This window comes from Ahaetulla prasina, chromosome 1 (assembly GCF_028640845.1).
Source record: "Ahaetulla prasina isolate Xishuangbanna chromosome 1, ASM2864084v1, whole genome shotgun sequence".
Classification (NCBI taxonomy): Eukaryota; Metazoa; Chordata; class Lepidosauria; order Squamata; family Colubridae; genus Ahaetulla; species Ahaetulla prasina.
The window spans coordinates 36,725,927-36,739,611 of record NC_080539.1 but is presented as its reverse complement, the minus strand read 5'-3'; the positions used below and the strand labels follow the sequence as shown (position 1 = coordinate 36,739,611).

The window sequence follows — 13,685 nt, the reverse complement described above, 5'->3', positions numbered from 1 at the left end:
CCGTCTGCGGCCGGTCGGAGAGATAGGAGGAGAACCACCGATAAACGGTGCCTCCCACTCCCAATCCCTCCAACCGGCGCAGCAGGATACCATGGTCGATGGTATCAAAAGCCGCTGAGAGGTCTAATAGGACCAGGGCAGAGGAACAACCCCTATCCCTGGCCCTCCAGAGATCATCCACCAACGCGACCAAAGCCGTCTCAGTGCTGTAACCGGGCCGGAAACCGGACTGGAACGGGTCTAGATAGACAGTTTCCTGTTGTTGTGGTCTGCCGGCAGCCTGCGGAGCTGGCAGAGGAGTTGGGACAGTGAGGAGGTTGGGGAGGAACACGGGCCAGTCCTGGAGTCTGGGGAAGGTTCGGACGAGGGCTCTGCATTGGAGGCAGAAAGGGGGCCAGGGTCATCTGGGAGTTATGTTCTGCGTCCGAGCCTCCAGAGTCGGACATCAACAAGGCAGAGGAACAAGGGGAGCCTGTTCCCAGTGCGCGCATGCGCAGAGCTGCCAGAAGGCAAGAAAAGTTAAGATAAAAGGATGACTCAAGAGTAGGATTTGGAGATGATTGGCCCCTCCCATAAAACATAAAGGAGGAGCAAAGGCACATGAGCCTTTGCAGGAAGCAACTTTGTTTGCTCCCGTGGTTTAAATTCTGAAGCTCCATTTTGACTCTGTGCTCCGTGTGGCCTTGCAAAGCTAATAGTCAATTAAGTCTTTGGCAGCGTGTCAAGGTGGGTGCTTATCATCCTTATCTCAAAGGACTGTGTCGGATACTTTACAAACTATTTGTGAGTCATTACGGGCTGTGAATGAACATAATTCACAGCCATTGAAATAAAGAGAGGGTTTTGGGGACTAATTGTGTTCTTTTTACTGTCTCAAGAAGCCTTGGTCAGAACAGTACCAAGGCAGATTCAAACACAAAATATAAGGCAGTATACAGATTTATATAGCATCATTAAGATATTCTGTTAAAAGTACAGAATATGGTTTACAAACCACAATAAGTGAAGCAAAAAACATCGCGATATGTCACAATCCGGCCTGTGATGGAATCAAGTTTGACACACCTGGCTTAGAGAGTGTTGTAAAGAACTATGAAGTGTTATATAAGTGCTATTGCTATTATTATGTTCCCTGTCATGCAGAAGGTTATAGACTAGGGCACCAGTTACAACTTTTCTTGCAACTGGATTTGGCAATTTTTAATCCTCTTTGATTATACCCCATCTTGAGTACTGCACTGTGAGTGTTCAATAGGTGCAACTATTAGGCAGATATGCTGTAGAGATTATAAAATGCCTATATTGAAGTATCTATACCAAATGAACTATTAATTAATTGGAAATTTATGGTGTTGGCATCTCTAAATTCTTAAATGGCTCAGAACCTGAACATATAACAAACTACGCTGCTCAAAAAAATAAAAGGAACACTTAAACAACACACTGTAACTCCAAGTCAATCACATTTCTGTTAAATCAAACTGTCCACTTAGGTAGCAACACTGATTGACAATCAATTCCACATGCTGTTGTGCACATGGAATAGAAAACAGGTGGAAAGCATAGGCAGTTAGCAAGACATCCCCAATAAAGAAGTGGTTCTGCAGGTGGTGACCACAGACCATTTCTCAATTCCTATGCTTTCTGGCTGATGGTTTGGTCATTTTTGAATACTGGCAGTGCTGTCACTCTAGTGGTAGCATGAGACTGAGTCTACAAGTGGCTCACATCAATGCGAGCTGTGGCAAGAAGGTTTGCTGTGTCTGTCAGCGTAGTGTCCAGAGCATGGAGGCGCTACCAGGAGACAGGCCAGTACATCAAGAGACGTGGAGGAGGCCGTAGGAGGGCAACAACCCAGCAGCAGGACCAATACCTCCGCCTTTGTGCAAGGAGGGACAGGAGGAGCACTACCAGAGCCCTGCAACATGACCTCCAGTGGGCCACAAATGTGCATGTGGCTGCTCAAATGGTCAGAAACAGACTCTATGAGGATAATATGAGGGCCCGCCGTCCACAGATGGGGGTTGTGCTTACAGCTCAACACCGTGTAGGACATTTGGCATTTGCCAGAGAATACCAAGATTGGCAACTTCGCCACTGGCGCCCTGTGGTCTTCACAGATGAAAGCAGGTTCACACTGAGCACATGTGACAGGGTCTGGAGACACCATGGAGAATGTTCTGCTGCCTGCAACATCCTCCAGCATGACCGGTTTGGCAGTGGGTCAGTAATAGTGTGGGGTGGCATTTCTTTAGGGGGCCCTCCATGTCTTGCCAGAGGTAGCCTGACTGTCATTAGGTAACGGGATGAGAATCTCAGACTCCTTGTGAGACCATGTGCTGGTGTGGTTGGCCCTAGGTTCCTCCTAATACAAGACAATGCTAAACCTCATGTGGCTGGAGTGTCTCAGCAGTTCCTGCAAGACGAAGGCATTGATGCTATGGACTGGCTCGCCCATTCCCCAGACCTGAATCCAATTGAGCACATCTAGGACATGTCTTGCTCCATCCACCAACGCCACGTTGCACCACAGACTGTCCAGGAGTTGGGGGATGCTTTAGTCCAGGTGTGGGAGGAGATCCCACAGGAGACCATCCGCCACCTCATCAGGAGCATACCCAGGCACTGTAGGGAGGTCATACAGGCACGTGGAGGCCACACACACTACTGGGCCTCATTTTGACTTGTTTTAAGGACATTACATCAAAGTTGGATCAGCCTGTAGTGTTGTTTTCCACTTTAATTTTGAATGTAACTCCAAATCCAGACCTCCATGGGTTGCTCAATTTGATTTCCATTGATAATTATTGTGCGATTGTGTTGTCAGCACATTCAACTATGTAATGAACAAAGTATTTAATAAGAATATTTCATTCATTCAGATCTAGGATGTCTTATTTTTGTGTCCCCTTTATTTTTTGAGCAGCTTATTTTTCGAGCAGCTTATTTTTCCTATTCTAAACTTATTTGACCATTAAGACTTATAACAGAATCTATTTTAAAGATACCTCTTTAAAGGTGGGATACAAATAAATAAATCGTTACAGACCTCCCACTTTAAAAAAAAAGCATACAGAAGAAAGCCCTTCCCTGGATTGCTTCCAGGCTATGAAAAGCAGTCTTTTGAAAGTTATATTTAGCCTTTGTTCTATTAGTATTTAGATCAGGCATGTCCAACCCACTGCCCATAAGTCACATGTGGTCCTGACAGCTAGTACTGTGGCCCACAAGATCATACACTTTTAACACGATGTGCATTTGTATGCATTAACTATATTATATTTTTTATATGCAGCCAAAAACAACTCTTCTTCACTCAATGGGGTCCAAGCAAGCCAATTAGTTGAAAATGCCTGATTTAGATAATCTGTATGGATTAATATATTTTCCCCAGCCTTTTATTACTAATTTCAATATTATTTTCAGATTTTCACTTTTCATTTTTGTTTTTTTAGCCTCCTTCAGTATTTGCTACAGTAGAAAGGCAGAGGATATATGAAATAAATAGGCTGTAGAAAGTAATATTGATTCAGAATAATGCAGCTCGAGGATCTTACTTAATAAAATTTTATATCAACCGAATTCAGGACAATACGTAAGCCACTAGAATGCTTTCATGAACAAAAGTAGTAGGCTATAATTTTTGACGCTGTGCATTTTTAAATAGAAATTGAAAACTTACATTCATGTCACAGAATGCCCCTAATATATTGCTTTCTTGTGCAGAAATATCCTGTTTAAAAAAGCATAAATTATTTAATTATGAATGTTTCAAATAGATAAAAATTTAAGGCACATATGCAGAAAATAATAATTATCAAGAAATAAAATCCAAAATACAATTATTCCCTTACTCTGTTCTCTCTTTGTATCTCATCTAGGATCAGTAAAAATATAGTATTTTAATTTGTACATATTGCCCAAACTAGTAAATTATTCAGCTTAGTAATTACCAGCATAAGGAAACAAATCCCTTTACATGCTGAAACTGGGATTTAAACCTATTTCAGGGATAGTATAACAATGTCTTGAAAGACAACTGTAAAAAAAAAAAAGGCACATTATTTCACAGCACTGGTTCTCTTGCACCATATGTTAAAGTCCAGTTCTACTGATGGAAAGAAATACATACTCATTGCTTTAAAATTATAAATTACTGTACTTAAATGTTAATTAAAATAGATATAGCAAATTACATTTGTAACTGTTTAAAAGTAATGTATAATTTGTAAAGCCATGAGTCAATATTAGCCACCCTCAAGTTCATTGCTGTTTTCTCTTTTTTAATCTTAATGATGGTTAGGATCAAACAGGTCAAACCAAAGCTATGATTTGATGTTGGATTATTTTTACAAACTGTAAGTGGCATAAATTCAGAACTGTGTTCCTATCATGCAGCCTACCTGTGATTAAAACAGGTTTCAGACATATATTAGTTAGATAATTCAAGAAATTATTATACAGGTACTCCTTGACGTAAAATAGTTCATTTAGTGATCATTCAAAGTTACAACAGCCCTGAAAAAAGTGACTTATGACCATTTTTCACACTTACAACCATTGTTGCATCCTCATGGTCACGTAATCAAAATTCAAACCCTTGACAACTGACTCGTATTTATGACAGTTGCAGTGTCATAAAGGTTCATACGAGTGCGGACCGGTAGCAACAAAATGTGAAACCCACTACTGGTGGCCACTACCTAGGAAAGGATAGTGCCCATGCCAGCTCTCTTGGGCCATCACTTCCAACATCTTGGTTTATTTAGGGAAGAGTTGAAGGTGCTAAAAAGGGTCGAAAGACATCTAGAGCACAAATGGAAGACAAGGGATGAATGCAATTAATCATGAGAGCTTCTGTTAAGGCCTACCTCATGGTGGTAAGAGTGGAAAACATCAATATATCTCCACTCTTATTTATCTACAGAGAATTACATGGTGGCCTGCGTTTAAAGTTGTCTGGACCCTCCTAGGTAAGGGTAAGGGGGGGGGGGCTGAGAGGTTTACCTTTACAGACATACTGAAAAATTTTCAGTTAACAGATAAAATTGCTCAGACTCATTCTCAGTTGGAAGTCAATGGGGGTGCAGGTCTTTTTGAGAGTTATATAGGAACAGTTTGTTCCTGCTGGAACCAAGGAAGTGGAGAGAGCTCTTGGGACTGTAAGCATGGCTACCAATGAATCAGATCCATGCCCCTCATGGTTGGTCAAGAAGGTGACATGTGGATGGGTTCAAACAATGGTTAATTTATCATTGACAAAAGTGGTGCTTTTGGCACTATTTAAAGAGCTATCATGCCAATTCTCAAGAAGCGATTTGTCCAGTCTCTCTCCTCCCCTTTCTAGGGAAAGTAGATGAGAAGGTGCTTGTGCTATTGTACTACAGCTTCAGAGAGTTCTGGATGAGACAGACTAAATGGATCTCTTCCACGTAAGTTTCAGGCTAAATATGGGACAGAAATGGCATTGGTCACATTTTTGGATAACCTCTGACAGGAGCAGGATAGAGTGCACATCCATCCTGGCTCTTCTTGACCTCTCAATGATACCATCAAAGCTTTTGGATTGGCTTTAGGAGCTGGGGGTAGGGGCCATGCTGTTGTGCTGGTTCACCTTCTTCCTCCAAGGCATATTGATAGGGAGCAAGAAGTCAAGCCCAAAGGGCCTTTCTTTGTGGGGTGCAGCAGGCCTCAATACTCTCTTCACTTCTAATATCTACATGAAGCCACTGAGTAGCTATGGAATGAATTATCGTAAGTATGCATATGATACCTAGTTGTACATTTCCATGAAGTGATGCTGTGAATGCCCTTTTGTGGTGGTTGGAAGCTGTGGGGTCTGGATAGAGAACAGCAGGCTTCAACTGAATCTCAGTAAGACAGAGTAATTGTAGGTAGGAGCCTCTTTATCTGAAGGCTTGCCATGTTTGGTTTTGGATAAGGTTACACTGCCTTTCACCAACCTGTCCCACCTAATCAAGCAGGAAGGATATGTTGCAAACCCAATCGGCTAAAGAATTACAGCTGGTGGGGTCTAGGAAGAGAGCATTCTTTGCTGTTACCCCTGCCCTAGAAAACATCTTGTTCCCAGAGATGAGGCAGACCCCGTCTTCCAACTTTCCAGAAAAGTGTCAAGACCTGGCTCTGTCAACTGGCATGGGAGTCTAAGAGTAACATGAAATCTTGGGGACAGTTCATGGCTTGAGGGCACTCCCTCTGCCTTTTACAACTTTTTTGACCTCTGTAACTCTTTAATTGTTTAACTCTGGTTTTAATACTGTTTAATTTTGTCACTTTTCCTGCTTTTTGTTTGTAAATCACCCAGTCACTTATGTGAGATGGGTGATGTAGAAGTTTGATGAATAAAAACAAATATTATGTGTACCATCCATTTAAGTAGTTGAAACATAGGAATCAGAATTGCACAATTACTTATTACTGAAAAAAATGCCCTAGCTGTGTTTCTGTTCAAATATCTGTCTCCACTTGTTATTTGAATCCCAGAGTTGCTGGGAATCAGGCAGCATATAAATTAAATTAATTATTATTACTGTCACTATAATTAAAATGTAGAATTATGACTTTAAACATGATAATTTGTTCCATTCAAATCAACGAAGTATTTTCATTTCTCCTGCTATATATACGTTTCCTATAAAATGCTACTTTTCTTGTATCTCTCTAGTTAGGAGAGTAGAAGAAAGTTTTCAGATACTGAAACTGAATATACTCCAAAGAATAGGATACTTAACATTGTCAGGTTTTGGATAACCTCTGACAGGAGCAGGATAGAGTGCACATCCATCCTGTCTCTTCTTGACCTCTCAATGGCATTCGATACCATCAAAGCTTTTGGATTGGCTTTAGGAGCTGGGGTAGGGGCCATGCTGTTGTGCTGGTTCACCTTCTTCCTCCAAGGCATATTGATAGGAGCAAGAAGTCAAGCCCAAAGGGCCTTTCTTTGTGGGGTGCAGCAGGCCTCAATACTCTCTTCACTTCTAATATCTACATGAAGCCACTGAGTAGCTATGGAATGAATTATCGTAAGTATGCATATGATACCTAGTTGTACATTTCCATGAAGTGATGCTGTGAATGCCCTTTTGTGGTGGTTGGAAGCTGTGGGGTCTGGATAGAGAACAGCAGGCTTCAACTGAATCTCAGTAAGACAGAGTAATTGTAGGTAGGAGCCTCTTTATCTGAAGGCTTGCCATGTTTGGTTTTGGATAAGGTTACACTGCCTTTCACCAACCTGTCCCACCTAATCAAGCAGGAAGGATATGTTGCAAACCCAATCGGCTAAAGAATTACAGCTGGTGGGGTCTAGGAAGAGAGCATTCTTTGCTGTTACCCCTGCCCTAGAAAACATCTTGTTCCCAGAGATGAGGCAGACCCCGTCTTCCAACTTTCCAGAAAAGTGTCAAGACCTGGCTCTGTCAACTGGCATGGGAGTCTAAGAGTAACATGAAATCTTGGGGACAGTTCATGGCTTGAGGGCACTCCCTCTGCCTTTTACAACTTTTTTGACCTCTGTAACTCTTTAATTGTTTAACTCTGGTTTTAATACTGTTTAATTTTGTCACTTTTCCTGCTTTTTGTTTGTAAATCACCCAGTCACTTATGTGAGATGGGTGATGTAGAAGTTTGATGAATAAAAACAAATATTATGTGTACCATCCATTTAAGTAGTTGAAACATAGGAATCAGAATTGCACAATTACTTATTACTGAAAAAAATGCCCTAGCTGTGTTTCTGTTCAAATATCTGTCTCCACTTGTTATTTGAATCCCAGAGTTGCTGGGAATCAGGCAGCATATAAATTAAATTAATTATTATTACTGTCACTATAATTAAAATGTAGAATTATGACTTTAAACATGATAATTTGTTCCATTCAAATCAACGAAGTATTTTCATTTCTCCTGCTATATATACGTTTCCTATAAAATGCTACTTTTCTTGTATCTCTCTAGTTAGGAGAGTAGAAGAAAGTTTTCAGATACTGAAACTGAATATACTCCAAAGAATAGGATACTTAACATTGTCAGGTTTTACAACACTCAAGAATTAAAGCTAACTTTTAGTTCATTTTCACAAAAAACTCAGTCGTGATAATATGTACCTCTATTGTGGGATGTGTATTATGCTTGTAGGCAGTATACAGAGGAAACTGGATCTGAAAGATTTTTGCAACACAAAGCAAGAGTTTTTCCTTCTCCTCAGTGCTCCATACGTTAAAGGTATCAGAACCTTCTGCAGATTCTTCTTCTGTCAGGACACAAGTTCTCCCAGAATCTATTTTTTCTTCTGTACTTTTGTGTCTATCTTCATTCTCTTCTTCTCCACGAGTTTCTCTTTCTACATTCAGTGGCTCATCAGATGCATTATTTTCGTCTTGCCATGTTGAACCTAAGTTAATAGTGCAATGTTTACACAGCTGGTCCCGAAGAGCCTGTACTTGAGCAATCACTAGATTTATAAGTGCACACACAACTTGGTTGAAAATCTCCAAATGCTTATATTCCTTGAAACAGCATAGACATTGCCTGTTTAAAGAAAAGTAAATAAAAATTAAAATTCAGAGTTCTACAAGTAAATGTGCTAACTACTTTAGATTGTAAGTGAATAACAAGGCATTCTTCCAGTTTTGCTGAATTACATTTCCCAGTATCCCTCACTACATTATTGGGACTTGTGAGTTCAGCAGTTTCTATAGCACTATATGTTGCTGAACTACATACTCATAAAATCAGGGATTGCTAATTTATATATGTCTTAATTTATGTGTTCTTAATTTATATATTTATGATTTTTATGAAATAAGGCATATATACGAATATAATTCAAATCCTTGGTATTTTAAAAACTATAACATTAACCTATGTATCTTAAAATAATATGGATTATGTCCAATACTACATTTGCAATAGCAACAGCACTTAGACTTATATACCGCTTCATAGTGGCTTTCCGAGTGCACTTTAAGGTGTTGGTTACGACCTTTAAAGCGCTCCATGGCTTAGGGCCTAGGTACTTACGGGACCGCCTGCTGTTACCACATGCCTCCCACCGACCCGTACGCTCTCACAGAGAGGGACTTCTCAGGGTGCCGTCCACCAAACAATGTCGGCTGGCGGCCCCCAGGGGAAGGGCCTTCTCTGTGGGGGCTCCCACACTCTGGAACAAGCTTCCCCCAGGCTTACGCCAAATACCTGACCTTCGGACTTTCCGCCGCGAACTGAAGACACACTTTTTTATTTGCGCGGGGCTGGCTTGAATTGAATTTTAAATGTCAAATTTTATTAATTTTAAATGGGGTTTTTTAGTGTAAGGTAATTTTTTTTTAATTTTCAGGCTAATTTAAATAAGTTTTTTAAATTGTATTTTAATTATATTTTGTATTGTTGTTTTATTCTGCCTGTACACCGCCCTGAGTCCTTCGGGAGAAGGGCGGTATAAAAATCAAATAAATAAATAAATAAAATAGTGCTTTTACAGCCCTCTCTAAGCGGTTTAGAGTCAGCATATGGCTCCCAACAATCTGGGTCCCCATTTTACCAACCTCGGAAGGATGGAAGGCTGAGTCAACCTTGAGCCATTGAACTTCTGGCAGTGAGTAAAGTCAGGCTGCAATACTGCATTCTAATCACTGTGTCATCACGGCTGAAATTCTTTTCAATCTTTCCAATTCAATTGCACCCTTCTTATAGACAGCCTACTAAACTACCAGAGCAGATTTTAGAAGTATGGCTATCTACTCCTTTAACAGTTGCTTTTCTAACAGACATTAGATGATAGTTCATTTTTAAAAAGTGAGTTTTTCATAACAACTTTCTCAAATATGCTAAATAAAAGTCACTTCATGTATGGTGCTTGTAACACTGGAAAGAAGAGACATTTCATGCTAGTTTTTACTTTTTCTTTGTATAAGTAAGAGTCCAACTTTCCCCTTCACCTCAACATTCTGTAAATAAAAACCATGGGGTTCATCTGTTGTGCCCAACATAAATTTTTCTACCAGCTAAGGGAACAAGATGCAATTCTGTTATATTAAACAGGCACCAAAAAAAGCAGTCAGTGCCATAAAACTGATGGCTACACATACTAATAACCTACATACATGCCAATAGAATAGAATAGAATAGAATTTTATTGGCCAAGTGTGATTGGACACACAAGGAATTTGTCTTGGTGCATATGCTCTCAGTGTACATAAAAGAAAAGATACTATAAAAGAAATAAGTAATAGCATTCCATTGAAACTATAAAGAGACAATTGATTCATTTAAAATATACTCAACTGTGAAGGGAATAGTGACAAACATTAATTGGCAACGATTCTGAAATTACTTTGAAACTGCTATCATTGAAAACTCTGCTCAAATGTAGAAATTTCTACAGTCAGATATTTATAACACAGCCATGAAAAGAAGCACTTGCAGGGCACATATTGACTTAGAAAACTATACATTTATATATTTACTTTTAGCAATATATTAACACATTAAAATCAGATAGAAATGAGATATAATTGATATATATTAAAAGGCAGGTTTTTAAGATGTTGAAAAAATTCAGACCAAGATAAATCACTTCAGAATTTTTTCAACCTTTAACATATAAGCAATTTTAAAAATGTAGTGTCACACAAATTAAAAAACTGATGCAAGTCTACCAAAAAAACCCCAACCAGATTTATAACAGCCCCATACTATGGTACTTTTATCAAAACTTCAAGCAAAAGTTATCATGTAAACCAAAATGATTTATCTGTTTAATACAGAATTATATTAAAAAATGAAACATTTTTATATCAAATTATCCGTATTTTACTATACAGATTGCCTGTATACACACACACATATCCATGTAGAGGCATCATGAATAAGGGCTACTTAAAAACAGATTTACCTTTGTGTCCAAGAATTGATATAAGCAAAAATCTTGAGTGCATGCTCCTTTCTGAGTTGCAAGCCATCACCACCATCAGTATCTGATACTAAAGAAAAATAAGGGTACTATTAACTGTCATGAAGTGTTTAAAGTTTTTTACTCTTTACTAAAAATAAATGGTTAAATAATGACAATTTAAATGCTTCAGGAACATTAAAAATGTTCCCATATTTTAAAGTTTTAATGTTTTTCAACATATTAAGATTTAAATTAAGCTGTAGGAAAGTTATGTCAAACAAATGGAACCATTAATATACCTGCAGGCCACATATTTAGAAAGCCACACATTTATATATTTATTTTTATCATTATATTAACACATTAAAATCAGATAGAAACAAGATGTCTAGTGTATATTAAAAGGCACGATTTTTAAGATGTTAAAAATAAGACCAAGCTAAATCACTTCAGAATAACATGTAAGTAAAAACAAATTGAAATCTTTTAGAGATTTAAATAACAATAAAAAACTAGAATAATGTGGCTGCCATGGGTGATTTGCTTAACAACTACAATGGGACTTCCGCCGTAAGTCAGTATGCTCACATTATGTTTTGCTTAACTACTGCTTCACTTAGCAACAGAATTCCAGTTCCAATTAGAGTTTTTAAGGAAGTAATACTTATACCGTGTTTCCCTGAAACTAAGACCTCTCTGGATAATAAGCCCAATCAGGCTTTTCAGCACATGCGATAAAATAACCCAAACCTACCCACCCCCGCAAAATAAGCCCCCCACCAACAACTTACACACATGTGCAGTGGGTCCTGCCATTTCCTCTGGTTGCTTGCTGCACAAACAACACAATATGAGGAGATGAGGCTGGAGGGGGGAAGGGGAGAGACATGCCCCACGCACCCCATCTGCCCTTACTATACCTACCCGTAACGCTAATGGGCGCTGCAAAAAGAGCAGCAGGCCAGCGCCCCATCTTGCACCCCACTCCTGCCCCTTGCTTAGCCACTCACCTCCTTTAGGGATGCAATTTGGGGGTGGCAGGTGGGGCGGGGGGAAAACGGGACACGCGTCTTACCTTTCCAGCTCTGTTTCATTCCTCGCCGTTGTGTCCAGGGAAATACATTGTAAAAGAAAACCTTCTCATGAGTTCAAACTTCTCGAACTTGCGAGAAGTTTTCTTTTACAACGTGTTTCCCTGTACACAATGGCAAGGAACGCGACAGAGCTGGAAAGGTAAGACACGCTTCTCATTGCCCAACACGTCCCACCCCACCCCAATGGCAACAGCAGCCTGGCTGCTTCCCTTCCCCACCATCTCTTTATCGAGAGGGGTGGCAGGTGGGGCAGAGGAGAAGTGAGATGCATGGAGTGAGACGTGGCTTCCCTTGCCATCTCTTCTTGCCCCCCTCGCTGGGCATGGCAGAGCTCCTGCCCCTTGCTTAGTTGCCCACCCCATTTAGGGATGTATTTTTAGGGTGGCAGGTAGGGCTGGTGAGAAGTGGGACGTGCATCTTACCTTTCCAGCTCCTCACCATTGTGTCCAGGAAAACATGTTGTAAAAGAAAACTTCTCATGAATTTGACATATCGACGCAGCAGCAAGCGGCAGGACACCAGCTGTGCCGGTATGATGAAGCTCGCGGCAAAGCTGAGTGCAATGGCACAACAAGCCTTGCAGAGTCCTGCTCCATGAGGCAACAGCAGCAGCGGGACATGTCAGGGCAGCAGCGGCCAGCCACTCGGCCGGCATGAAGAACAGGGAGGGAAGGCGATGGCAGCGATGAGACATCCAGTCCCATGCTCGCTGCCTCCATCACCCCCAAAATATAAAGACACTCATCCCCCCAATAATAAGGCCAAGCCCTTATTTCAGGGTTCAAAAGAAAATAAGGCCCTGTCTTATTTTCAGGAAAACACGGTACCATCACAACCATTTACCCATAGGAAAAGCTAAAGTGAAGAAATGTACAAAATGCATTGATTCCTGAATGGAGAACTCATTCTAGTCCAGAGGATTTACCTATAGAAGCTCCTCCTAAAATGACATCATTCAGAGGGAGAAATAAACATTTCAGACTTCTCTGGAATTTTTAATGAAATCAATACCTTTTGTACATCCCTAAATGCACAGCTATTGCGTCCTTATATATGAATGATACAGCAAGCAGTTGTTGTGACCTAAACCCAAGTAGTTATTACTGGATACAATCAGTCCTAAACAAACATTTTATTAGAACAGTCCAAATTAAATCCAAAACAAAGTCCTTCAGAAAAAGTCCTCTGGCCTTATCACAAACCTTTGTCTTCTTTGCACCCTGACAAAGGCTTTTCTTGACAAGAACCCCACGAAGTTCAGAAACAGGAGACAAGAAACAATTGCAGCAATTAGCCGTTGCTGCTCTTTTAAGCCTTATGGGAGGGGCCAATCATCCCCTGGCCTTACTCCCGAGTTGTCCTTTTTGCTTTAGCTGCTCTTGCCTTCTGGCAGCTCTTCACAAGTGTGCACTAGGAACAGGCTCCAGAGTCCACACATCCCTTCCAGATGGCCCTGGCCCCATCTCTGCCTCCGACGCAGAGCCCTCATCCGGGCCGTCCCGACTCCAGGACTGACCCATTGTCCTCCCCAGCCTCCCCTCTGTCCGACTCCATTGCCAGCTCCGCAACAACAGTTGGAACTATAGCAATTAATGAATTCAAGCTAGTATACAACCTCAATTACGCTAATGTCCTCCTTTCATGTCAATGAAGACATAGTTCTACAAAGCTTCTTTTAC

The 13,685-nt window shown here is 40.5% G+C and overlaps 1 protein-coding gene across 1 annotated transcript in view; it reads right to left on the bottom strand.

Annotated features, from left to right (window-relative positions):
- The window catches only part of USP34 (ubiquitin specific peptidase 34), a 140,576-nt gene that overhangs the window by 114,133 nt on the left and 12,758 nt on the right, over window positions 1-13,685 (bottom strand). Inside the window, 3 exon segments of the mRNA XM_058164851.1 lie at window positions 3,683-3,733; window positions 8,124-8,547; window positions 10,913-11,000. Coding sequence (XP_058020834.1) covers window positions 3,683-3,733; window positions 8,124-8,547; window positions 10,913-11,000 — 563 coding nt within the window.